The sequence below is a fragment of the Gymnogyps californianus genome, chromosome 1 (genome assembly GCF_018139145.2).
Source record: "Gymnogyps californianus isolate 813 chromosome 1, ASM1813914v2, whole genome shotgun sequence".
Lineage (NCBI taxonomy): Eukaryota > Metazoa > Chordata > Aves > Accipitriformes > Cathartidae > Gymnogyps > Gymnogyps californianus.
Window position 1 is genome coordinate 67447603 of NC_059471.1, and position 27159 is coordinate 67474761.

A 27159-nucleotide genomic window follows, 5' to 3' on the forward strand; every position below is an offset into this window, starting at 1 on the left:
AAATGCAGTTGAGTAAAAAAAGGCAAAATAAATCTATGTTTTACTGCAGGCATAAAATGAGTACCTGCCATCTGCAAGCGCACATGCTCAATGGCGCCAGAGAAGAAACAGCCCCAAAAAGGGTGACATAGTGCGAGATGAAAATCTGACCTAGCTAATAACAGGAGGAAATCACTGAAGTCAAACAGTTTTACATCAAAGTGCAGCTACTACAAGTAGATCAAGAGAGGGCACATGGATCCGTTTTTCTCAAATGAATACTGTTTGCTTGCGACCAGCTGCCATCTTTGTGGCCTTCTCCACGCTGTAACTCTGACACAGTTTTTCCTTCTCTGTCAAAGCAAACACAGATGATTGCTCTTCTTGTACCAGGCATACCCGCTCCGAGATGCATCGGCCACCATCTGAATTATTTCGAATCAAGCATTTTAATAGTTCACGTCACCTGTTTTTCAGTAGTAAAAGCTGACATTTTTCAGCAGCGTCCTAGTGGATAATGGTTCCCTAATCTGTGTGATACCAAAAATGACTGGACGATGAAGGACGCGTAGAAAACCTCCTGACACACCACCCGCCATCGCTGCAAAGCCTTGAGGAACTGTTTTCACCTCAAGGCTGCAGTAGCTGAAGGTGAGTCTCAGGGCAACAGGGCCCCCACAGAGACAAACCTTCGCCTCAAAACTGCGGAGAAGAGTCTCAGAATAAATTTATCGGGGGATGGACTGCGGAGAAAAGTCTCAGAATAAACTGGGCAGGGGGTGGGGGCCCACCAGCCCGGGCGGTGGCGTTTCCCCTCCCCCGGCGGCCCCCAGCGCTCCCGGAACGATGAGCTCGGGGCGCTGTTTCCGGGAGGAAGGCAGGGAGGAAGGCAGGGAGGAAGGGAAGGAAGGGGGGCTGGTTTGAGCGCGGCACCGCCGGGCAGGGCGCCTCGCCGGGCGGGCGGCGGAGAGGCAAGCGCTGCCGGCGCGGCGGGCTTGGCGGCTGGGCCGCTTCCCCTTAGCTGCAGCCACACACCGCGCGGGAGGATGAACCTGGAGCGGCTGAGGAAGCGGGTGCGGCAGTACATCGACCAGGTGAGGCGCGGGGGAAGCGGCCGTTGGTGCGGGGTGGGGTTTGCTGGGGAAGGGGCGGCTGGCCCGCTGGCTTTCCCCGAGGCAAAGCCCCTCTCGGCCCGGCTCCTGGGGGGGGGGCAGCAGGTGCCAGCCTCTGTACCCGGGGAGAGGGAGTTAATTTTGAAATAATGCCCCGTTTCCCGTCGAAGGGGAGGGAGCGGGGGTGGGAGAGGAGTGCAGCGGGCCGGGAGCGCCGCCTGTGCGGTCTCGGCTTGGAGCTGGGGCGTGTGGCCTCCTGGTAGCGTGACGAGGGGATTTTCGTGGTTTCTTCCTCGTTTGGAGGAGGAAAGCCCGCTGTGGGAGCGGTAGGGCTGCTGTGTAGCGAAGGCATGTTTGCAGGATCCCTCCCTCACGGGTTGTGCAAGTTGGGCGTGCTTACGCGGTGGTTATATATAGGTGCCCATCGTACTAACTTGCGACGCTGCAGACTGCTATTAGAAGGGCAGGCTTGTTTTCATTTGTTGATGGATTCAGCAATTATGTTGCTGCAGGGCAGACAAACAAACAAACAAAAAAACCACAACAGGAAAACTGCATTAATAAATTAGATTAAGTATAGCGTGAAACTGCACTGCTCTATTTCTAGTTCAAAGACTTGTTACTGGCATCACTACTGAGAGAAACCCATCCTTTCAGTTAGCACAAACATTTGTGTGTGTGGCCAGCAAGTCTGACTGAAAGATTGATTGGGGACCTAAGTTAATTTGGTAGATTTTATTATTTTGTTTTGCTGTACTCATTTGAGTTAAACTGGCTCACTGAGCTGCTTTGCCACGCAGCTATATAGACACTTGCGCAGTTCAGAGGAAGGGGCATCAGGAGGAACAGGGGACTGCTTCTTTGTGTAATATAGTCAGTTTATAGTACTGTAGAACTGCTCAACAAAAGTCATATAGTGCCCTGGATTATGCCTTTCTTTTGTGGTGTTGAGAGAGTTATTTAAACCTCAGTTCTTGTAGACAACTATTACATATGTGGGGCTTTGGTTTGGTTTTTTTGTTGACACCCCCACCCCCACCCCCCCGGGAGTGCCGATTGAAACCGAACTGTACTTTTGGCAAATTTGGTTAATCCCCATCAAGTCGGGAATGTGGGAACACAGGATAGAAGAGACCACTTAGATCATGGAGCGTAGTGCTTTGTGAGGACTAGAATACCATCAGTGTGTGTTTCAGAAAAGTCTGCCAAACCTCTACTCCAAAAGCGTGAAACAGTCTCTAAGATTGTAAACAAACTCCACAACTGTAATGTTGCGGGAAAGAGCAGAAGTGATCAAGGTTTTTCTAGTGTTGCAAGTCCTTGCAATGGCAGGATATCTGTTAATGTCCAGCAGATCCTGGGAAGCATATTATGCCTCATAGCATGGAGAAGGATAAAAAAGGAACAGTAGCCCCTGCTGATCTTCTCAGAGAATAATCCCAGCCAATTCTATGAGGTTTTGCCTAGCACCCCAAATCTGATGGCAACCTTAGCTGAATTAGTGGGGTATACCTGCAAACTCTGCTTCTGTCGGATCTCTAGTTGCCAACAGTCTTCTCTATTTCACCCACTTCTGAACTGCAGACTTAACAGTGAAACTCTATATCCAAGAATAGGGGGAAATTCACATAGGGACTATGGTTTGTGTGAGGTTAAAGCATCTTGACTGGAGAATGAAAATTTCTTAATCAGAGATGGTGCTGCTGAAGTTTCCTGAAGTAATTTATATGTCCTTTTTTTTATATATAGTATTCTCTTTCTTCTAAAATGTAGCATTTATTTTAACTGGAAGGGGGGAATGCGTGGCTACTTTTTCAGTGATAGCAAATCAACTAATGACCTATTGCCATACTTACATGGTGCATACCTTTTTGCCAAAGATATATGCATTTTATTGAAAATAAACGAACAACCTCACCTTGAATTACTTTTTGATATCCTTTAGAAGTTACAGTACTGGCCCTTTTAAACTATTTTTTTAACTTTTAAAGATCTCAAATGTGAATCACCGTTCATTAGGGACCACTTGCATAAGATATTAAATGTGTACAATATGTTTAAAAAAAAATCCAGGAAAGCTAACCCCAGATAAATACTAATTATTTCTGTCATGCTTTTACAGCAGCAGTATCAAAGTGCCCTGTTTTGGGCAGACAAAGTAGCTTCACTGTCTCATGGTAAGTAGCTGCTTTTTACATTGTTTTTGATTAACTTCTTTCTGATAGTGTTCTGTTTTGGTTCTGGTTTTGTTTTAAAGCTGTTTGGCTAAATGTTGAAGTTTTGAGTTTGGTGTAAGTGCTTTTCTGTGATCTTTGGAATGCCATTTTTCCAAATAGAGCAGGGCCAATCTTCCTTCCCTTTTGAACTTTGTGTTAAAATTAATGTTTGGCCAAACCTTAAGGTTTGCCTACATTAAGAGACCAAAAAAAAAAAAAAAAAGCAAGCTATGAGAGACAGCGGTGGTTTCCTACAGGATTCACTGCTGCTCTGAGTGACAAGTAGAATGCAGGTTTACAGAGTGAGTTGATGCTCGTAGCCTATGTCTGCACACAGCCATGGTCCATTTACGCTTCTGTGTAAAATGATTGTAGGGCCTTGATCCCACAAAAGCTTTGGTTGCCAATAAAGTAGGAGACTACTAAGCTGTGCTTCTGCAATCCTAACTTCAAGCTGCAGAAGCCTAGTGCTTTCACTTTCACTGTTGTTAGGTTCCCACTGATCTTTTTGAGAGAGACAATTCTGGGTTGTTTTTTTCTGCGCTATGTCCAAGGGCAGGGTATCCTACAACTGCTACTTTTTTTTAGATCTGTATCACCATTGTCTCCTTCTCATGACACACCTGTAGTATGAGATTCTTTGTATTCACTGTCCAGTGCACTATCTGATGTCTTTAACGTTAAAATCTGATTATTTTTTCATTTTAATCTCTCACTGATAGATATTATAAGTTGTTTATACATATATATATTTAAAAAACCCAACTTTGTAACTCCATAGGATGCTAGAATAGGGGGAAAATACTTTTTTAGTGAAGCAAAAGTGAATATTCTATATGACAGTGTTCAAAGATATATTAAAACTTAATAGTTTATAATTTGTTCTTTTATTTTAGAGGAACCACAAGATATCTACTGGTTGGCCCAATGTCTTTACCTAACAGCTCAGTATCATAGGGCAGCACATGCCCTTCGATCGCGTAAGTTGGATAAGGTAAGTCATTTTAGTCAAAGACTTACTACTGTTATTCCACTTTTAAACCTCTGCTGCTAACCACAGTGACTTTTTCACCATCAGAGGATAAGGTTTATGGGAAAAGTAATTAAAAAACCTGCATGATGTAGTTTATCTGAACCAAGTATAGCCCTGTGTTCAATCGGCTAGATTGAAACTGTTGTCCCCAGATAGGGTCACAGAAAAGAGAAGGGGTCCAAGGATGTAACTGCAGCAGGTATGGGAAGGTGGAGTGTCACTTCACGTGTAGTTGTTTAAATTGTCCTTCCACTCTGCTAATGAGTGGTGAAGCCAAGAGTGAAGCAAGTGTCCTTTGAGAGTTTAATAGTAGAGAAAGTGTTACAGACTTAGTCATTTTGGTCAGGAAAGATTTTTGGAAGTGAAAGGGATGAAGAAGCCATACAACTGAAAAAGGAGAGCACAAAATGGAGTCTAGCAGTGTAAGTAAACATGCTCTCTCTTTATAACTAATATGTATGAAACTTCTCTTTCAGTTATATGAAGCATGTCGCTACCTTGCAGCTAGATGTCATGTGAGTACACATTTTAACCTCTATTGGAAACAAACCAAACTAAATAAAAGATGCATCTTGGGAAGGTGAGGTACCTGACAGGCAGTGTAGATGTCCATATTCATTGGAATAACACGTTTAAATTTTATCACAGTTGATTTATTCTTTAACCTTCAGTATGGTTGCTGGAGTATCCATTGTGGTACTATTCTAAAGAAATTCAACTGACCTTTTTTCCCAGGAGAGAAAATACTCCTCTAATATTTTGTGGGGAAAGAATGTGAACCATTTTTGTCTCATGTCTCCATGTTTACATTTTTAATTGGTTGGTTGTAGTTTGACCAGAGGAGATGCGATTTATGGTTGTATAAATATAGTTAGCAGCTTTATGCTTCTGTATAAAATGTGATACACGAATAGTAAAATGCAGTGCTTTCACAGGAAAACTGAATCGATTGGTAGATTAAATATAGAAATTTGAAATAGAATAATGTGCTGCTTATAGAATAAGATAATTGTATTTTATTAAAACCTGTATTAACTATTTTTAGAAGCATATCTGCTTCTGTGATTGCATAATGCTGAATAATAGATTTTTCTGTAGGTGTTAATTTTATAATTTTTTGCATATTATAGATGACTAGTAAAATAGTTGGCTGCAATTGTAAAATGACATATGTCCAAATAAGAATATGCATGCATGAAAAACCTGCTGATAAGCACTGATTATTATAATCTGTGCCTTTGAAATGTGACACTGTGTTTATTGGTGCTTTACGTACAGATGTTTCAAATCCCAACCTTGTTTTTTACATGCACATGTTTGGCTAGTATGCTGCAAAAGAACATCAACAGGCTCTGGATATTCTTGATATGGAAGAGCCAATCAACAAAAGACTTTTTGAAAAGTACTTGAAGGATGAAAGTGGATTGAAAGACTCTACCACAGACTGGGAGATGTCACAATCCTCTGTAAGTGACATTTTTTAAACAAGTATTTTTGTAACTGAGAAAAAAAAATGTGTGAAGTCAGAAAGTGATTTTATAGCTGTATGAATCTGGAACTCTGTGTTTAAGCTTTCTTTTTCGGATAACGTGATTTTAAAAAATGCTGAACTGTTCTCCTTTCAGTCAGAAGTCACGTGTTAGCTTGCCTGTATGAAAATAACTTGGTTTGCAAAAATGAAGAGTGCTTTTCAACAACTTCTCATAAATTATTTGCAGACACTTTGCAGGAAGTTCATGATCTAGCATTGGTTTTTAGAGTCTTTTAGCTCTATGCTGCAATTTCAGTCTTGATAATGTAAACTAACCTTTTTTTCAATTGGGCTGCAGGTTCTGAGATAACAAAGCAAGTTCTCTTCTCCTCTAGTTATTTTTAATGAAATATTTCCTTAATCACTGAAGTGTTGTTCTCAGTGGGACATTTTTTGATCACACTTGAAAATTATGTGATGTGAAGGTGAGGTTTTTGAAGCTCAGTGAAAAAATTCTGTATAGGCACACAGTTAAAAGGGATCGGTACCATGTGTAGGCCGAAGAGTCTGTGAAGAGTCCTTAGTTTTGGAGTTTTGAATTGAAGTTTATTAGCTGAAACTACAGTGAAGGTGATTGACAGATGGCATTTTCCCTGTAAGACTGAAGTAGCAAAATGGGTTAAATCGTTGATGTGAACTGATTTCGAATGCTGGTATTAATAGGCTTAAGGGAGAAGCAGATTAGACTGAGTTACTGTAGTGCACCTTAATGGGAACGTTTAAGCTACCACTGCAAGCAAAGGAAGAAGTCCTCAGCTTGGGCTGTTCATTCTTGCTACCTGTTTCATGGTGCTCTGGCCCAGGTGTTTGGGGGGCTGATTATTGAACTAAATTGGGAAACTGTTTTGACTGAAAAATAACCCAGCCAAAAACCTCAGCTTCATCAGTCCTCACCTTCACAAATGCTTGTGATAATGTGGCTCACAAATGCGAGGATGGGTTTGGTTCGCCAAAGGAGAGAACTAGTGAAGAGGGTACTGCTACAAGAAATTTTAGCTCAAACTCCTCTCTAGGAATGTAGCTTTTTCAAACTTAATTTGATTATTTTGCACAGACACTAGTTACGGAGTAAGAATGACTGGTCTCTGAGCTGGTAACAATATTACCACTGTAGCAGCCCCCTGGGGTTTAGTAGTTGTTAATGCAGCTATACTGTTTCTAGTGTGCAGACTCCTGAGAGAGTTGGTCTGTCTGGTTAGTCTGATGATACAGATGCATAATGTGTTAACTTTCTCCAGGTAACTTGCTGACACTTCTGTGGCCTTCCGAATTGAACACCCATTGTAGGGAGTTTTGAAAGGACATGTTAGTTATTAGACATCTTAGTACAACTTTAACTATGGTAATAATGATCTTTCACTACTTTCATTTCTGAAACATCTATGTATTGGATTGAAAAGAAGGATATATTTTTCTGCTCAAAGTAGTTGAGTCCATTGATTTGGCCTTTTTCATCTCTACTGCGGTCATTCTTGTCTTGCATGAAATATGTGGTTTAATAGTCAACAAAGAAGTGAATCGCCTTTGGAAGTGACAATTTCCCTATATTGAGTATGAAGGGAATTTAGTATAATTAGCTTACAACTCAATATCAGAGCACTGGATGCCAGAAGTAGAAAAGATAAACTCTGTCCTCCTACTACTTATTTCAAGCATGTGTTTGTTTGGCAGTAGATAACCTGACAGAGCATTCATTTGTTTTTTGTTTGTTTTTTTTTTTTTAAGATGATAGAGATAATATTTTATTTAAAGACAGCACTAGAAAACCAGGTTCTGTCATACATGAAATGCTTTTTACTTTTCAGGGAGCCCATTTGATTTGTGCTCAAAACCAAATTGCAAACATTGATTCAGTCTTTGACCTCCAGCCCTGCTTTTCCACCAGATCAAGAGCTCTATATGCCTTTTGCGAGGGAAGATCTATGATGCTTTGGATAATAGAACCCTAGCAACATACAGCTACAAAGAGGCCTTGAAGCTTGATGTTTACTGCTTTGAAGCATTTGATCTTTTAACATCGCACCATATGCTGACGGCACAAGAAGGTCTGGATAGCAGTATTTCTCAAATACAAGTAAAATTTAGCTGCTTTCTCAATATGCCTTTTTCCTGGATAAAAATTAAAGCGATACTACAAGTAACAGACTTTAAAATGTTAAGAATAGAAAATGTATGAAATGAGTGAAAATTATAATCTGCTCAAATTTACATTTGAACTTTATTTTTCAGTCTTGCAGTGCTAAGAATTAAAAGAAACAAAGTAACCCAGCTGTCCTGTTTGTTAGCTCCGGAAGCTCCCATGCTCTTTGCCCATCCTAAACAATGTTTTTATTCTGTTCTCAACTTCACAGGCTTTGAATCCACAAAACCCTACTGGTGTTTGCTTAGTTATAGTAGGCATTGGTTAATATAGCATTCTAAGTGATAAAATTTGACATGTAGAGTAAATAAAAATAGTGATGCGTTAAGTCATCTTTATTAGATTTTATTTAAAAGTGTAGAAGGAAAAACTCGGAATTCAATCATTAATTTCCATAATTAGTAGTAGTATCTGTTTTAGTGTATCTGTACTGTTATCTTCCTTGTAGTTTTGGGATGAGCCTCATAAAATTCTTTACATCTCTAAGTTCTTAAAATGTTGCATCTCACTATTTCTCCTGTAATATCACCGCTTCAATTTTTTTTTTTTAATTCACATAGAAAAAGAACTTCTTGAATCTCTACCTCTTAGTAGACAATGTACAGAAGAAGAACAAGAATTGCTTCACTTTTTATTTGAGAATAAATTGAAAAAGGTAAACCCCAAAACTGACTAAAAAGCTGAAGAACTGATTGCAAGTCTTGACTTCAGATGTAGATTTTCTTGGATTCCATTTATTCTGAACACTGGAATAAATAAGGGCTTTGTAGTTTTGGTTATTTTAAAATTTATGATGCAATAGATACCACTTCATGGGAGTAGTATAATAGTTTTCTGTAAACTATTTTTGGTGTGGTGACAACCTGAAATTCTGATTATCTTTTTTTAGCTTTATTTCTTGACAAAATTCTAGGTGGGAAAAAAGAACATTAATAATGCAGGCAAAATGTCAGTTACCTGAAAATACTAGGATATAGCAACATTATTCCAGACTATTTTTTCCAAAGACAATGCGAGAGCACTGAAAGCCAACTATATATTGCTCAGTATTCATTTCCACAGCCTACACTTAAGATATTGACACTGGCAAGCATCTTTCATGTTCTGAATGAGCTTTTAAGTACATTATAAAGAACTATTTTACCAAATAACTGTTTTACGGATTTTCAGTTTAAAACTAAGAATTTTAAGAAGCTTAATGCTGCTTAAATATTATTTTAGAAATGAAGATATTAATACTTATACAGTCTGATTTTTAGATTGGTTGTTGTTTCACATGTTGTTTCTTTTGTCTTTCAGTATAATAAACCCAGTGAAACACTGATTCCTGAATCAGTAGATGGTCTTCAGGAAAACCTGGATGTGGTAGTATCCTTAGCTGAAAGACATTATTATAACTGTGATTTCAAAATGTGTTACAAGCTTACTTCGGTGTAAGTATACAAAGCAACTTTGAGGGTTTTTTCTCATATGGTGTAGTATAATAATTATGCCTGGACTTACAGCGAATATCATTGTTCAATGCATTGACATACATAACAATTTGATACAAAGTTTCAGGTAATTAAAATGTGTAGTTTGTGTCTGGCAAGACACATTATTTTTGTGATATGTAGCAGAAGTATCCAAAGCAAAACTCCAGTTAATCAGCACTGTGCTGCACTTTCCTTCATCGAACTTCTTCCTTACTCTGGTACCTTCAGTTTTGTGTGTTCTCTACCTACTTCTTGTTTGGCCTTCAGAACGAATGGGTTTGGATCAGTTGGTTAGTTAGGAAGTAGGATTTCCCTGGCTGATTAAAAGTTATGTTAATTTTGATGTGCCAAGTATTGCGTCTCAGTTGTTACATAGCCCGGGCATACACTGCTGCTCAGTTGTCAGATGGGTCAGAACAATGACATGGATTGCTTCTCAACTACTGTTAAATCTGAACGTGTGGTTGTGGAGCTATTTTTTTTCTGCTGGCCTGACAGTCTTTTTAAGAAAACTGTATTTTTGTGTATGTACTGCATAGACTCTGAATATTAGTAGTATAAAATAGAAGGTGGGTTGTTTGTTGTTGGTGGTTGGTTGGGGTTTTTTTTATAGTACAGCTTTTTCTGAGCTGAAGCAAGCCATCACTATGTAGAATATCCCATGGAACCCTGTATAGGCAAGATTTTTGGGAAGGCTGTAGAGAATACTAACAGGGTGAATTTAAACATCTGAGTAAAATCATGATCCTGTTGAAATAAATTACTCCAATTAAGTCAGTAAAATTATACTATTGCATCTTTGTTTCTGAAATTTAATTGCCACATCTTGTCTAGCAGAAAGTGTCAGGAGTAAATGTCTCCTAAGGAGGAGACTGTCACAGATGCTAAAACTTGGAAATGAGTCTGAGAAGTCCATATAACTTCAAAGTTTTAGACTCTCTTCAAGAGACCATTTAATATAATTGTTTATATGTTCTTTTATACTTTTCATTTGAAATTCTTTGAACTATTTAAAAATGTCACTGGTGTACTTCTTGGAGAATGGAGTCATAACGTTGTGCGTCTGATTTAAGAGATTCTGTGAATAGATCTCAAGACACCTTTTTTTCTCTGCTTAGTTTACCAAATGCCAATGCTTACAAAAAGGACACATGCCTACAAGCCATGTCCTGCAGGCAGTCTGTTGTCTGTGAGACTATCTTCCATTTCTAAATGCCACAGGAAATAAAAATTTAAAACTGAGCTAAATATGTTTCCTGAGGCATACTGCTTAGTGTTAAGCTCAGAAAGCTGAGGAGTATTGCCTGGAAGTTCCTGTCAAACGTATGGAAAAGACGAACAGAAATGTTGTTGCTTGCTGTTTGCTAGTTAAATTTGAAGTGACTTGCAAACAAATGTGCATTGTATTCTGTTTTTCTAATTGTATATTCAGCTTGCAAGAATTTTCTGTTATCCTTTTCTGTTAAGCTAAATTAATAGTTATTTTTCTAGTTTTAAGATAGCCTTTATTATGCTGTTAATAGTTACCTTCTAGTCACAAATAGTTTTCCAGTGCCTAAAGGGGTAATTAAATGGAACATCACACACTATAAAAGCAGCTTGCTTATAACACATTAAAATTTTTGAAATGTGCATTGCAGATTTTGGTTTTGGTTTTTTTTTTTTAGAGTGATGGAAAAAGATCCTTTCCATGCAAATTGTTTACCTGTGCATATAGGGACACTTGTGGAGCTTAATAAAGCGAATGGTAAGAAACACAACATTTAATATGAGTCAAAAGAAGATTGTAAAGCTTCAATTTTAAAAAAGAATTAAGGATGCCAAGAAACCTGCTTATATACCATTTTAAAAATCATGTATATTTTTCCTCCTACCTGCTGTTTCAAGAAAACAGTGGTAACTGGAAAAGAAGGGAATTTCAGAGCTGACAGCAGTGAGGCGAGGAGTAGTTGTGCAAAGAGTCTTTATTCATTCATGATCATGAGTGTCACTGTCTTTTAACCACTGGGCTATGGAGTCAGAAAGTTAGTGAGCTACACTGCTTCATTTCTGTTGTTTGATTTCTGTTTTGAGGTGATCTTCCTAGAGTATCTAGGTGTACTTTTTCTGCTCAACAACAAAATAAAATGTATTAATTAAACTAGAAGGAACTCTTCAGCAGTGTGTATGCTTAGGTGGACATGCTTTTTCCATATTAGAAAAACTTGTAGACTCTCCTTGCCTTTGCTGTTGTGAAGGCCTCTTTTTTAGTTCAAACAAGTTAATAATCATGCAGCACCTTTGCTGGAATTACAAGAATAGCTTACTTGCAGCTGGGATGGCTTTTTCTCATTTCAGACTGCATATAAACATCCAAAGCAAGTGACGAGCTTGAATGTCTTTAAAACCAATTGGAAAATAGAATAAGGAGCTCATATGATTTGCAGTCTCTCAAAGGATGGTGCATTGTATGTACGCACATAGGTCATTAGCTGTACTAGTACTTCTCGATGTTTAGTAAATGTACTTTTCAGTTACTTTACAATTAACTACATCTGAAAATGCGGCCAGTACTCTGATTTTTCTTCTGAGTCTGCCTTGAGAAGCATTTTGTAAATAAGTTGGTATTTTTTAAGCCAGTTTTCATATTTGATTTTTCTGAAGCCAAGAATTGATGCAAAGTACTCAAGGACGAACTCATCAATTTAAGAGCACTGTACTCTGAAGAAATAGAAATTTTATGTACTGTAATGCTATTTCTTTTGAAATTGCATAGGCAATAGAATTGTTATCCTGTATCTGATTACTTCTGCTGTTATTAGAAAATCCATAGTAAGTTATTCTAATAACTAGAATTATTATTTTTATTAGAAAAGTAATCACTTAGAATTATTCCAAATAATATAATCATTTATTTGCTTTTGTCCTATTTTCAGCTTATTAATGCATAGGACTCTGCTTGGAAATTGATATAGCCAGTATGTGATACCTTTAGGTGTAGGAAGTTCAATAGTGTTTTACCTTGACAAGATACATTCAAGTGTAGTACTATAGGCATTTATTTTAATGTATGTTAATGACTTACGTTGTTGCAGAATTCTTAAGGGGTGGGAAGTATAGCTGCTTATTTATGTGCTGTTAAGACTGATGGGGTTTGTTTTTCTTTTTTAGTTAATTGCAAAACCAAATCTATTTTGAGGCAGTTTGAAGCATTACCACTGAACAGAAAACATTTTTGTTCACTTGTGCATTAATAACGTTAGATGTTCTGGATATTTTGTATAGAAAGCTAAAGGGCTTGAAACATCTTAATGTTTTAGCACATTTTAATTTTCTTTTCTTGTTTCTTCCTGCCACGTAGAGCTTTTCTATCTTTCTCACAAACTGGTGGACTTGTACCCAAATAATCCTGTAAGTTGTTCTAAGCCTTCATTACCAGGTAGTTTTTTCTAGGTGAAAGCACATAAAAGCTGTAATGTAATAGTCAGTTTGAGCAACAGAATTCAAAATCTGTTTCTGGATCGAGCTAGTAAAAATGGTTCGCTCCTTTTATTTTCTATGCATTGTCATTTTCTTATACCAAGGTTCTTTTTTTAAAACAAAGTACCTGTAAAATATATTCAATGTGAGGTATTCACTTTGAATAATAATTTAAAACAAATGCTACAGTAATAAATGTCTGTGCCTCTCTGGGCAACTTTTTCCAATGTTTGATCACCTTCATAGTGAAAATTGGTTTCCTTTTACTCAGTCTGAATTTCCCATGTTGCAACTTGTACCCATTGCCTCCCATCCTATCACTGCACCTTTGAGAAGAGTCTGGCTCTGTCTTCTGTATTCCCTACCATTAGATAATTGAAGACAGCAATAAGCTTTCCACTTAACTCTCTCTTCATGAGGCTGAACAAACCCAGTTAGAGATGTACATGCCAGCAGTTCTAGCTTGTCTGTAATACCAAATAATTTGAAAAGCTGACTGTGATTTCAGTGAAAATGTTCCTAACTTCTCTACTTATAATCTGTTCTTCTGTTTTGCATCATCTATGGTGATGTTTCACTGAAATCAGTGTGATATGTCTAATAATACTCTATTTTGATTTTAATGTGTAGGTGTCATGGTTTGCAGTAGGATGCTACTATCTCATGGTTGGCCACAAAAATGAACATGCCAGAAGATATCTCAGGTAATCCTTTTTTTTTCATTTTCCTTAGTGAATCTGTTGCTTACTTGCTAAATAAATATTTAATGTTCATGATTGTTTGTAAGCTCATAAGGTAAACAGAAGCCTCGGTAAACTGGTTACTACTAAATTACTCCTTTTGTTGACACCCTTTTTGTGATACAGCACTTTAGACCTCATCCATCTAGATACTTAAAAATGACAGAAACTTATGCGGAATCTCTTTTGGCAGTCACCTTCCTGTGTTGGGCAGGTGTAGTCCCTGCATTCGCTCATGCTGCCAAGCTAACTACATCTAGGTAATCAAGCCTCAGTTCTTAGCTTAAGGACACTTGGGCATTCTCCCAGGTTCAGGTTTCATATCTTAAAGGGAAGAGTTAGACAGAAAATTCTGACATTTGGCTGTGTAGTTCATTCTTTGCACAAGCAGCCTTGGACTTTTTAGGTTGGTCAGTCAGTCCAATGCTCTTTCCTGTAGGTCTTCTCTATGTGTATTGATTGTCAGCACTGGGGGGCAGGACCTTGCTGTGAAGTCAGGCATTTGTTTTGGTGCTGTAAGCTTAAACTGAGAAGGCTTAAGTCAACCTGTAAGGCTTTAATTTTTCTTCTTGAGACCTTTATAGACAATATATGTAAAGATGGGTTAGTAATTTAGACTGTTTAAATGCCTGGTTGTTATGAGTAAACTATTTAAATTCCTGACAAGTACAAGTGTGAAGTTCTTCAAGAAGCTGTCCTGAGTGACGTAGGTGGTTTTGGTGGTGAAGTAAAGAACATCTTTATTAAATCTGCAAGCATCCCTAGCCAGGAAGGGTCTATAGATGTGTTAGGGGAAACAAAAACCAAACCAAAACCGTCAGAATTCAGGGTAGTTCTGGCAAAGAGGAAAAAAGGTCTGGTAAAAGTGAAATAGCAACAAGATGCCCAGATTTCTTGGAGAAGAATGATGGTGTACAACTACAAGGCTAGGGACAACCCTGGGCTAGGCAGTAGCTTTTAGAAAAGGATCTGGAGATACCCTGGATAAAAACACAAGCTCCCATGTCATTGTTTTGGAGTCACAGGACATCATGCTGGAGCATGCTGAACAGAGTAGAAGGCACAGCTGGGCAGCGCCCGGTAGCATGTAAGGGAAGTATCGTTCTGCCTGCTCCAGAAGGAGCCATCTGCATCCTACAGGTGTTGCAAGAGGGCTTACCTCATCTCAGCACCAATTACAAAAACAACATTTGTGATAGAATGTAATCCATCTTTTGTAACAGTAGCAAAGCTGTATTGTAATGTGTTGCTGTTGACAAGTGAACATGTGTGGAGAACTCAGGATGGATGTGAGACATTTGAATTGAATTCAAGAGAAGGCAGTAAACAGGCATTCTGGAGAAGGTGGCCAACGAGGAAAGTTTTTTGAAGTGATTGAAGCTGTCTAGAATATGGGGTGGGAAGATGCAAATGTTCGAATATGTAAAGTTTTGTCCCAGGAGACAGAGAACAAACTGTTCTCTAGGATCTGTGATGAGAAATAACGAGTTTAACTGTGACAAACAAAATTTGGATTAAATGTTAGGAAAAAATGAAGTGTTTAAGGATAGTTAAGCAATAGAATAGATTACTTGTGGAACATGTAGGATCTCTGTGTCAGAAGCTTTTAAGAAAAGATCGGGCACATCTGTCATGAGCTGTTTGGTTATGAATGTCCTTGCCTTCAGACTGAGAAAATAACCTACAGAGCTTTCTAATGTTCCTGTCAGGTCCATCTTTCTGTAGAGACTCCAGGTTGCAGTCTTGATGCTCAGGTTGCAATCTTCAGCTCAGGACTTGAGTGACATTTTGTATACTTCTCTGATGCACGGCAACTGTCTGTGATGTAACAAATACTCTTGTCTTCATTAAGGCTAGCACAATTATATGGCAAAATTTCAACACACAGTTCAACCTAAGTGTTCATTTGGTATTTTCATATCCTGCTTGTGAAACTTACATTTGCTAGAAAATACTTATTTTGAAATGTATAGCTAGAATTTTGTAATACATTGAGTCACTTCTAATGTTTTCTGTGTTTTGCCCAATTCACCTATTATATCATTGTTCATGTTCAGTAATATCAAATAATTCCTTCTGTCCATGAACAGCAACAGAAATAATACAATGAATTCTTGAAAATGTGCGATACTTTTAAGTACTAAATAGTTTGAACTTTTAAAATTAACTTTGTTTAGCACTAGTCATTACAGAAGATTATCTTAATAGATACCTAATTATGCGGCATAGCATTGCTATGTAAGTAGTCATCTGAAGCAGATTAAATTTAATTTCAGATGTGTTTGCTTGTGACTTGCTCTTGTTTTTAGCAAAGCTACTACACTTGAGAGAACCTACGGACCTGCGTGGATAGCATATGGACATTCATTTGCAGTTGAGAGTGAGCATGACCAAGCAATGGCTGCATACTTCACAGCTGCACAGCTCATGAAAGGGTATGTCAAAAATGTCATATTCAGAAAAATTAAAATTAATCCATAAATAGTGTAGAATATTGACCTACATCCCTTTAAACAGTAGGAATACATTTGCAACAATTATCTGGTAGAGAACAAAGGAGAAAAAACCCAAATAATTTCATCATCTGCATTTAACTGCATTATTTGTGATTACTGTTGTGATTTTATAAGTTCTAAAGTCAAGATTTATATTTAGGTAATCTATGTTCTACCTGAAAGTTCTCTGAAATTTGTGAATCATGTTTGTCATACCAGGTCATAAACTGCTGTATAGTAATATCTTGAGCAGCTGTTTCATGCTGTGGAGAAGGTTGTAAAATGAGTAGTGGACTAATCATGTCATATGGCATGTAAAACTATTGTATTTGATTGTAGTTACTGGTAAATGTAATCCCTTTAATTATTACTTCTTCCATATTCCATTTGTAAATGAAATGTATGAAGGAAACCAGGAAAAAAATCCCTCAGAACTAACTTAAGCACTGAGAAAATACATGTCATTCCAGAGCAAGTTACAATTATGTATTGGAGTTCAAATTCTTGTCAGTAACTAACAAAGATGTGAAGTCTTTTAAACTGCCCGTTAGGTTAATAGTCCATTTAAATCAGCTTTTACTTGGATGTACATAAACATATGCAAACACAGTTGCCATTTCGTTATAGTTTGTGACTCCATTCCTACTAAGTGCATGTTTGGTTTTTTGTGTTTGGTTTTTTTTTAGATGTCATTTGCCAATGCTCTATATTGGACTGGAATATGGCTTGACCAACAACTCAAAGTTAGCTGAAAGGTTTTTCAGCCAAGCTTTAAGCATTGCACCTGAAGATCCTTTTGTTATGCATGAAGTTGGAGTGGTTGCATTTCAAAACGGAGAGTAAGCCTGCAAAATAAGATTAAATACAATCTTAAGCATGGATTATTCTGAAGTGTAATGTGCCAATATATCTACTAAAGTACTTACATTGAACTATAGAATACAAAGTTTCTTTTGGTTCTCGTTTAGATGGTGTTTACCCTAAACCCTTACTTTCTACGTTGTTCTTCGTTGTTTAAGACTGAACGAGGCAAGAATTTAATGCTTGAGGAACATGCAGAGATCGATTATTATCTTCTGTGTGCCTGTCATTGGGTAGTTGCATGCCTTGAAAAGGCATCTGTCTGCACAGACGAGTGCACGCATGCTATAAAATTTTGTACAGCAAAACATTTTTTTCTGCTCAAAAGGTTCCAAATATATTCTGAAAAAACCTAACAGATATAAGAACTGTTTAGTGAATATTCTTGGTTTGCTTCTGATTTTTTTAACTTTGTCTTGTTAGCTCTTAGGAGCACATGCAAAATACAGCCAAACGTAAATTACTGGGGTTTACATCTGATTTCACTTATACAACGAAATAATGTCAAAGAACTGTTCCTTGTAATACAGTTTTCTCATACTGCTAATGAAACCTCTTCACTAATTTACTTTTCTTTCCCCCCACCCCTTCAATTCTTAGCTGGAAAACTGCAGAAAAGTGGTTTCTTGATGCACTGGAAAAAATCAAAGCTATTGGAAATGAGGTATTTTTACTAATAACATGCACGATCATAAAGATGTAAAACTCCAGGAAATTGTGTAATGTCTTGTCACAAAATATGTTGTGCTTATTTTAAGATAGAAGCAATACAATATACATTTGACTTTAAAACTTGGACCATCTACTTGTAATTGAGTATGTTGGGTTTTTAGATCACCCACATTATCTTCAGTGCTACAGGAAAAGGCAAAAAGTATGTTTCTATATGAAATTAAAAGAAAATAAGCATTGAGTGGAGAGTGGAATCCAGGTCTCATTCTCAGTTTTGGGTCTTAGTAGACCAATGGTTCTTGACCTGAGGATGGAACTGGGCACATGTGTGAAGATGACTTCTGCCACCTTAAGTGTTAGCCATTTCTTGAATGACTTCCACTTTTGTTTCGACATAGTCCTGTAGGTATGGATTTGTTTTCTTTCTACCAGATAGAGACACTGTGTGGGAATGGGCCCAGGGATGCTTAACTAACTGCCTGAAAGTAATCAAAGTAATCCCTGGCAAAAAGTTTGTCAGGAAGTGTGCTCATAGTTCAGGCGTTTTTGTGAATCAAAAGTCAACAATTACAACCCTGATTCCTCAAATGCTGGAACACACAAACGAGCTTGTACCTATTGGCAGTACCGTTCCTTTTATTTGTGTGTCGTCATCTTGTCTAAAGAAACACATTGTACTAGAGTAACTTAAGATGCCTTAATGAAAGCAGTACCACCTTGTGACAGGCTTCTTGTGAATTTTAAGATAGATTTTTCTCAATTTTGAGCTTAAATTTAGTTAATGAGGACACCACCTCATGCTACTGTAATTTTTAATAAAGCATCTCCTATCAAGATAATGAAATTGCTTCTAGAGCACAGCAAACTTTCTATAAAGTGGAAAGTGCTGAAAAAACTATAATCTTCATGTGGACAAGGCACACATTTACTAAAACCAGCTGCACAGATACTAATTTATACGCTCACCAATATATAAATAGGGTTGTTCTGTTTTAGTTAAAACTGTATTGTTTTTCATGCAAATGCCACAAACTTTGTAGATCAGGCTTAAATGTATGCATATGCCTAGATTCTTTTATGTGTGGCATTTTTCTTGTTTATTGAGAAGTACTAAATATCAACATATCTATAAACACACAAATGGAAATTTAGAATTAGAGTGGGAAACACCTAAAATCACTAGAGATGCAGAGATACTCTTACATTGTTAGAAATCGCAAATTCATAATGCGATCAAGTCTAAATGATTTGTAATTTCAGCAAAAAGTGTTTTAAGGATTTTGTTGGCTCAGAATGTCTTCTGTGGGCCTCGTAAATGAGCTGATGTATTTAGAGCAGATGAAGTTAGACTATGGAGAAGACAGTAAAAAGACCTTCAGTACGTATGATTATTTTACAAATACCTAATTTGGGGAGTCTTCAGTGCTCCTAGCCTGAGAGCCTTGATGTGATTTTTAGCTAGGTAGAAAACAAATTTTGTTTGGTTTTCATCCAAGTTTTAATATCACTGACCCTTTAAAGAAATGCAATTGGGTTTGGGGAATGGAAAAATTAGAAAAATGAGTTATTGAATAAATGTTTTGAGGTTAAATATGTGTTTTGAAAATAATTGAAAATGCTTGCGATATTTTTCTTGGTCATGAATGAATTGCCTTGTTCATTTGTATGTTTGGGTTTTTTTTTTTAAAGTAGACCAAATTCAGTTACAATCTGGGAAGCTGCAGTTATTTGAATTCTTGCATTATTTTGCAGGTAACAGTTGATAAGTGGGAGCCTTTATTGAACAACTTAGGACATGTCTGCAGAAAACTCAAGTAAGCAGAGAGTACTGGAGCTACATTTATCTGGAATACTGCACAGATGTGTTTTCTCTAGGCCTACTTCTCATTTGTATCAAGATTATGTACCACATGAGAGCAGTGTAGAAGCACCTTATAAGAACAAGATTCCCTAAATCGGCTTGTGAACGTAAATACATTAATCGCCCCATATATCCAGTTTACTACATGCAAGTTAAAGTACTTAATGTAAAAGCCTTTCCTTAACTATTGATTCTTCTTAGACAGAAATTTTGTTGTAGGCTTCTAGATCCTTGTATGGGTCTGAATTCTAACTAGCTGCTGTCCCAGTCCTAACATACTTGAATATGTCCACTGATTTTGTTAACATAAAGGTGGTTTTGTGCTGATTAATTGCTTGGATCAGTGCTTATGATTTTTTTAAGTGAAGTGAAATATTCAGTGACATTAACACAGCAATAAAATATTACTTTATTGTTTTTGAGAACAGAAATATTTCATATTTTATTTCATATTTCTGTTCTAGCAAGAGAAAAAGAAAGTGCAAAGTACATATGCAAGCTTTAACAGTTTTAACGTAGAGAAATGTTAGCTCGTTAATTACCTTAATTTGATTTTAACCAGTGTTTTCTTTTGTTTAATCAGTACCATATCTTTTTTTTGTTTAAGTGTCATGGTGTTAATTGTCCAATTGGTGTATACTGTAATTTTTGTCTCAAAGCTGCTAAGGAGAATGTGATTATGGTAGATATAAGTTGTACTTCTGCTTTGGCTTTGGTAGTAATTGCTTTGTGCTTGAATTGCCAATTAGTCGTCTTTGTCATTATAAAATAAGGATGTGTAATAGTTACCCCTTCTGCCAAGACCAAACAAAAGGCACTGCTTCTGGAATCTATTCATGAGTATAATTGCAGTTTTTTTTCAAATACTTGTTTCAGTTATAATTCCTTTTGTCTTTTTTTAATTTCTACAATAAGTTAGTAACTGCTTGCATCACACTTCAGGCAACTTGCATTGTATTATTTGTTCAGGTTCAGAAAGCCAACCTAACATATTTCTACATCCTTGTAAACCATCTTTCAAGAAAATCAAGTTGAGAATTTAGGCAGCTGTACATATGCTTTGACAACTTAAAAAATTCTGTAATAACTAATTTACTAGTGTTCATAATACATGCTATTGCTATTATGAAAAACCTGACTGGATATATGTCTACTCACTAGCATTATGTGGTTGAAATTTGAAAGCAGCATATTAAAATACAGTGGTAGTTAATTGGACAGGTAAATACTATGAGTGAAAAGAAAATTCAAATCATGTGAAAGTTTTGTGCAGCAAGCAAACAGTTGCATAACTTCTCTGCCTCAATTGTTACTTAATGCCCTCTAACAACTTCATGTGTTGCTGGTTGCATAATTTCATTAGAACTATAGACACTAACATTTCTTCTGAACAGACAATTGCTATCTTTATTTTTAACAACTTGGTACTAGGATGTCAAATGTGACAATTTAATTTCTCAGAGTAATGCCATAATGTACATCTAATCCTTGTTTTATAAAATAAAAAATGCAATAAGCAGTCTAATTAATGGGTAATTTTCAAAGAAAGGGTGGCTGATATTTGAAAGAAATTATGGATATGTGTAAATCGTCTTTTCTGATAGAGACAGTAGCAAAATGAAAGTGACAAAAGTACCAGTGTACGTAGCACTTAAGGGTTGTGAAATTTCTGCCCGGAGAGCTTTTCTCATTTTGAACAGTGAGCGATTTAGTCTCGTGTTGCTCCTTCGCTCCCCTGGGGAGGAAAATGAAAGCTGCAGAAAGCAAGCTAATGTTACAATGAGCAGCATTAAACATCTAAAGCAATTTACCATATCAGATTGCTAAGATCATCTCCAAATGGGGCCTAGCAGTAGGCAGCTGTTGCACTGCGTAGGGGGAATAATGATTTCTCAATTACGTTGAGGAAGAAAATTGTCAACGTCCATGAGATTTTTGTGCATTCTATTATGTTCAGAGTATGAAGCAATAATTTTTAAGTTCTTGCAGGATTGCATGCCACTGAGCTAAGGAAAATACCAATATAATACTATAAAAACACCTTTCACCGTGAAGCTTACTAATTGATCTCCTGTATTTAACCCTAACAGGAAATACGAAGAAGCACTGGAATACCATCGCCAGGCTCTAGTACTAATTCCTCAAAATGCTTCTACTTACTCTGCCATTGGCTACATCCATAGTCTAATGGGTAATTTTGAAAGCGCAATCGACTATTTCCATACGGTATGTAACTGGCTTAAATTAAAGTGCTGGTCACAGATTCTGTTATTTACTGTTTCATTCTGTTTTGGTCTTGGAACAGAGAACAAGCATTTTATCCAGCCTCCAAATCAGTGTTTATTTTATAATCTTAAATTTTGTTGAAAAATCTTCCTAAGTTTTCTATTAATTAGGTAAAAAATGGCCACTTTGGGAAATTTAGTACTTGGATCCTTCTTTGTTATAAATTAATTGAATATCATAATTACCACATACATTTTATGTACATAAACTTCTCATGCAGCTGAAATAATGTAAAATACTTCCAACCTATGCCTTGAAGTAGAAATTTTACAGTAAGTGCAACATATGTTATACTTCATGATTTGTGAATGATTCTCTGTGTACGTATCCTTTTCTGGTTTTGTTTGTGTGCTTTGCTTGCTTACTACTTCAGCCAGTTCATAGGACAATATTATTTTGGTTCTGCAATGTTTTGCTTTACAGTGAAGACTCTGCTCTGATGGCACTGTCGAGCAACAAAACAACAAATTCAGAACCATCATGGACTTAAGATGTAAATGGTTTTATTTGCTACTGAATAGTTTTTACTTTTTTTTTTTTTTAATAGGCCCTTGGTCTTAGGAGGGATGACACATTTTCAGTCACGATGCTTGGACATTGCATAGAAATGTATATTGGTGATTCTGAAGCCTACATTGGTAAGTCTTTCACTAATGTGACTCTTAAAGTCATCGAGTCCTTTAAGAGGAGTCTTATTCTTACGTCAAGAAAGACTGTCTACCATTACCTAGTTAACTTACAAAGTAGAGTATATTTTTGTTTGGTTTTTTGTTGTTTTGGGGGTTTTTTTTGGCTAAATGAGTCAGAACTTACCAGCAATTGCAAATGACCACTGTTTTTTGTAAGCATCATGACAGTAAATTCTTACCAGTATAAGGAAAGGAAACACTTTGCCATTGAAGGTGGTGATGGTTTCTTTTATAGAAAATATTGACTTGTGGCAGCTTAGAAACCAAAGGAAATGGGGAAAAATAAAATAGAAATATGGAGTTAGAAAATCAGAGCACTAATGCTGCTGTAGGGAGATACGGGCAAGGCATTTTCACCGTGTCAAAACTCTGCTCTGTGGAGACAGGATAAATTCTTCTGCCTCTAAAGATATAGCTTTACATATGGTAAAAAAAAAAAAAAAGTGCTTCATAACAGTAATTATATTGCCATAGTTTGAAATATTCTATGAAAGCTTTCTGCCCCCCCCAAAAACTTTATAGAGCCATATTTCTGCTTCATTGAGCTTAGTGATTTATCTGTAATGAATGCAGTTGATGTCCTGTCAAGCATGTTAATGAGGCTGAAGCTAGTAAAAGCCATCTGTGTGCTCTATTGCTTTTCCTGCAGATTTTTCGCACAATTGAAGCAGATGTTTCTCCTCAATATTGTCTTGCTCCATATGTAGTCAGTTAACACATCTGGAAGAACCATGCAGCTGTGTGATATGCATTAATGCAAACCATGCTGTGTGTAACATAAACAACAAAAAAAGCCTCTTGGAGAACTGGGAAGGGAATTGGCAATTACTTCTCATAACAGACTTTTGAATCTGAGTTGTAGTACTTATATTGTGCTTGTTTCAAAAAGGAGGCTGCTGGATTTTTTCAGAACAACTCTAATCAACTTCAGTCATTAAGCAGCGACAGCTCCCTGTTGGTCTGAAAGTGGAGAATCATAGTAGTTTCTGGATGATAGTTTCTCTGAGATACATTTTTGGGAGTATTCATTTGGAATAAACTAATGGTTTGACTGTTTTCCTAGGAACAGAGATCAAAGACAAATTAAGATGTTATGACTTTGATGTACACACAATGAAGACATTAAAGAACATAATTTCACCTCCCTGGGATTTCAGAGAATTCGACATAGAAAGACAAACTCTGGATGAAAGTGGCATAGTAACATTAGAGACATCACATCAAAGGAAAAGTACAGATACCAGTCGCCCATTGGAAGAAACATTTGAGATTGAAATGAATGAAAGTGATATGATGTTAGAAACATCAATGTCAGACCATAGTACATGACCATAAATGCTGGTAGAGAGCTCATTTTGTCGAAGTGTAATATGTGTGTTTTAGCATTTTTGTTATGGTGTTATACTTTCAAGAATTTGCTATTTTTATATGAATTCAAACTACGACTCTGTACTTAACACCGGAGAAATAATGCTTGCCTTAAGGATGATTTAAAAGTATACATGACGGACTATTTCTACAAAACTAATCATACATGATGAAGTAAAAAAATAAATTCACTTTTTTTAAAACTGTTTACTGATCCATGTGTCTGCCATCAGTAAGACTGTGAAGATTTAAAAATAGTACTTAACATGGAACCATTAACAATGTTGTTAAATTGAATAGCCAGTCTAATACAGTATTATTGTGGCTTCTGAGTTTTCATCCTGTCAGTGAGGAATGCTTTCCTAGTAACTAGACCAAAAAAATCCATGAAGTTTTATACTTACTACTTTATAAATATGTATTCCTTTAAGGAACCATTTCAATGTTTTTCCATCATTTGACTGTAATTTGGCATACATTAAATTGATGACAAAGCATGTTACTTTGTTATACTTTCTCCTAGTTATTAATTTCAGTTCTTTATCATTCTGTATTGTATTACTGAAAGATCATTTAAGACCTGTTTTTGGTAAGCTGACTAGACAACAAACATGAATGGCGTAAACGTTAAGGTAAATCAGTCTTACCCGCAATTAGTGTTATAATAAAGTTGTAAGCCACAGTGTACTACTGTGGGGACTGCAGTCATTCTCTTTACACATAGTGTTTTGTCAATGCAAAGGATTAACTGAATAATACACATACACAGTTCTTACAAGTCTCTAAAGTGTGGTATTTTTAAATGTCACTGGTTCACTGAAAATGAAGAAGTAAAGCGTATGCCTCTGAAACAGAAGCAGTGATTTGTCCATCCACTGAACAGGACAGGTCTGTTTGCCTTCTTAGCATGAATGTTGAATGTATTTTGTGTAAATTTTTCCCTTCCCTTCTCTTCTTGCCTGTTCCACATACGTCACTGTGTGGGGCTTAAAATTAAAAACTTAATGCTACAAGCTGTCATTATATTTTCTTCTGTGACTTCCAGCTAAATTTTGGCATTTAATGTTTAGAATAGATTTCCTGAAGTTTAGCAGTCCAGACTTTAGTGTAAAGTAATTCAGAACACAAGAACTAGCAATTTTTCTGTAGACAAAGATTCTTCATGAACTACAAAAATTATTTTTGTTTTAGTCAGCAAAATAAAATCATTGGTCTAAAATGTAATTTCTACATTATATCTCAGTACATTTGTGTTAACATTTAAACATGTATTTTCAATTATACTTTTAGCATAAAATGTATATGTTTGGTTATTGTGATATAATTTTCATCTACTTTATTGGGGGAAGGTATAAAAAAACCTGACATATTAGTGTGATTCATGAAATCTTTCCTATACCCTTTTTTGGTACTTTATGTAAATAAGAGGAGACAAGGGATGAATCCCAAGTACCTGTATTGAAACCTTGCTGTCATTTTTGCTTTCCAGCAGTCCATCTTTCTTGATTAATGGTCCTTTTAAGACAGACAATGTTTACTTTTAATTTTGCCAATTAATGGATATCGAAGGATGGGCTGATACTGTAAACTTCTGAGTGATGTTTTGTTTTGTTTTGTTTTTTAATTTTGTATAGTTTTGCATAAACTGGAAAATATAAACTACTACTACTCATCCCACTACATCTGTCTCATGGCTCATTGAGTTCTCAGTGGCCAGGTTCTGAATCCTAAGGAATATACAGTTAGTAGAGACCACTACTAGGTGGGAAGGCCTTCATTTATCTGAGGATTATCATTAGCCAATCTGAGATACCTGCTAGTGAATCAAAATGCTAATTTTCCCTTTTCCTTTGTTTTGCCTTGCCTACCTTATTTGCTTGCTGACAGACTTTTTTGCTGTGACTGATTATGTCTTCGTTCAAAGTTCTTTTCTGATAGCGCTCTCATGAATCCCCATCCGGATCAGGGAGACTTCATTGCATCAATGCAGGCCATATACGTAGTTTGAATGCGGGGTATTGGCTGTTTTCCACGTCTGTGCATTACTGAACATGAACTCAAGTTCTAGACACACTTGCACTTTAAAATTCAAGGGTATTGAGTGAGGAAAAAGCTAGGGGATGAGTCTGTGTTTGAACAGCAATTGCACATGCTCTCACTGTTGAAATCTGGTTGGGTCCAGGAGATCCCCTTGCTTTCCTGTGAGCACAAACACAGTGTTGTAGAGAAGTCTGGTTCTGTCCCGGTGGCAGCGGGAATTGTTCTGTGGCTCCATAGAGGGAATTACAGATGCCCAAGTTACCATTCCATATGTTAGAACATATGGATTGGAGTATGTGTCCAGTGCAGAATTCAATACCAATCCCATATTTGCTTAGACATTAGAAAGTAAGGTGAACAAAAATGTTTTGCTTTATAGTTCTAAAGCACTTCACCCAAAGTTGCACGTTCTCCTGAAAAACATGGGATAAGCCATGAGTCTTAAGTGTAAAAGTCTTTATCCAAGCAGCGTGGGAAAAATGAATCATTCAGGAAGCGTACGCATCTCCTGGCCAGCGTCAGGTCTCTTTCCTTCAGTGTGGCTGGCTAAAAAGTTCATACAGAGGGTTTTCTTTTCTTTTGGTATCTGGTAGTTTGTATGTGGTTCAAGTGCCTTCTTATGTTTGAGGTAAACTGGAGATTTTTCTTGGGCACACTAGAAGACTCTGGCCAGTTAAGACTCTATAAGGAGTGTGTCTCAACAGCTACTGTATTAGGCAAGCCTCATCCTTTAAAGGATCTTCTGGCGGTTATTTTTACATCTGTGCTTACGTATCCTGAATTATTATAACCAAGACCATCTCATGAATAAAGTGACCGCAAAGGCTTGTTGCTGCACACAGAGCAGCCAGAAGGCTATTGCCAACAGCTTCTCAAAGAGCTGAACTCCTTTTTCTCTATAATGTTACCTATTTTTTTTAATCCAGCATAGGTAACTCTAGTTTTCTAGTAAGACATCGTGGCAATTTCTACGTGGAAGTTGGCAAAAAAGTCTTTAGCAAATCAGGCCTTTTGTCCAATGTCAGGCACAGATATAAACCTTAGGTTGTTTCCCTTTTTCGATGTTAATACTATTTTCATTGACAAAATAGTTTAAAAGATTGATAAAAGTTATTATTTCTTTCTGCATTCTCCAGTTAAGATCTGATGGTATGTCGGCTCCAATCACGATACTGGTTTATAGTATTCCTGCCCTGCCCATA

The 27159-nt window shown here is 36.9% G+C and overlaps 1 protein-coding gene across 2 annotated transcripts; it reads left to right on the forward strand.

Moving 5' to 3' along the window:
- The first annotated feature begins 1001 nt into the window (after positions 1-1001).
- On the forward strand, positions 1002-25591 carry CDC16 (cell division cycle 16). 2 transcript variants are annotated; one of them, XM_050911448.1, is made up of 18 exons: positions 1002-1073; positions 3214-3268; positions 4204-4301; positions 4817-4855; positions 5666-5806; positions 7757-7916; positions 8572-8666; positions 9311-9444; positions 11154-11233; positions 12827-12876; positions 13576-13649; positions 15995-16120; positions 16867-17019; positions 17642-17705; positions 19466-19527; positions 21665-21800; positions 22408-22498; positions 23613-25591. In XM_050911448.1, exons 1-18 carry the CDS (start codon positions 1026-1028, stop codon positions 23876-23878), a joined length of 1872 nt encoding a protein of 623 aa, XP_050767405.1. In that variant the 5' UTR covers positions 1002-1025; the 3' UTR covers positions 23879-25591. The 2 variants fall into 2 exon arrangements, with proteins under 2 accessions (XP_050767405.1, XP_050767414.1); XM_050911457.1 differs by lacking the exon at positions 16867-17019.
- The last annotated feature ends 1568 nt before the right edge of the window (positions 25592-27159 follow it).

Coding starts and splice junctions, on each gene's coding strand:
- CDC16 (XM_050911448.1), top strand. CDS start 1,026: ATGAACCTGGAGCGGCTGAGGAAGCGGGTGCGGCAGTACATCGACCAG. Junction 8,667..9,310: donor TTGAGAATAAATTGAAAAAG/GTAAACCCCAAA, acceptor TTTGTCTTTCAG/TATAATAAACCCAGTGAAAC. Junction 19,528..21,664: donor CATGTCTGCAGAAAACTCAA/GTAAGCAGAGAG, acceptor TAACCCTAACAG/GAAATACGAAGAAGCACTGG.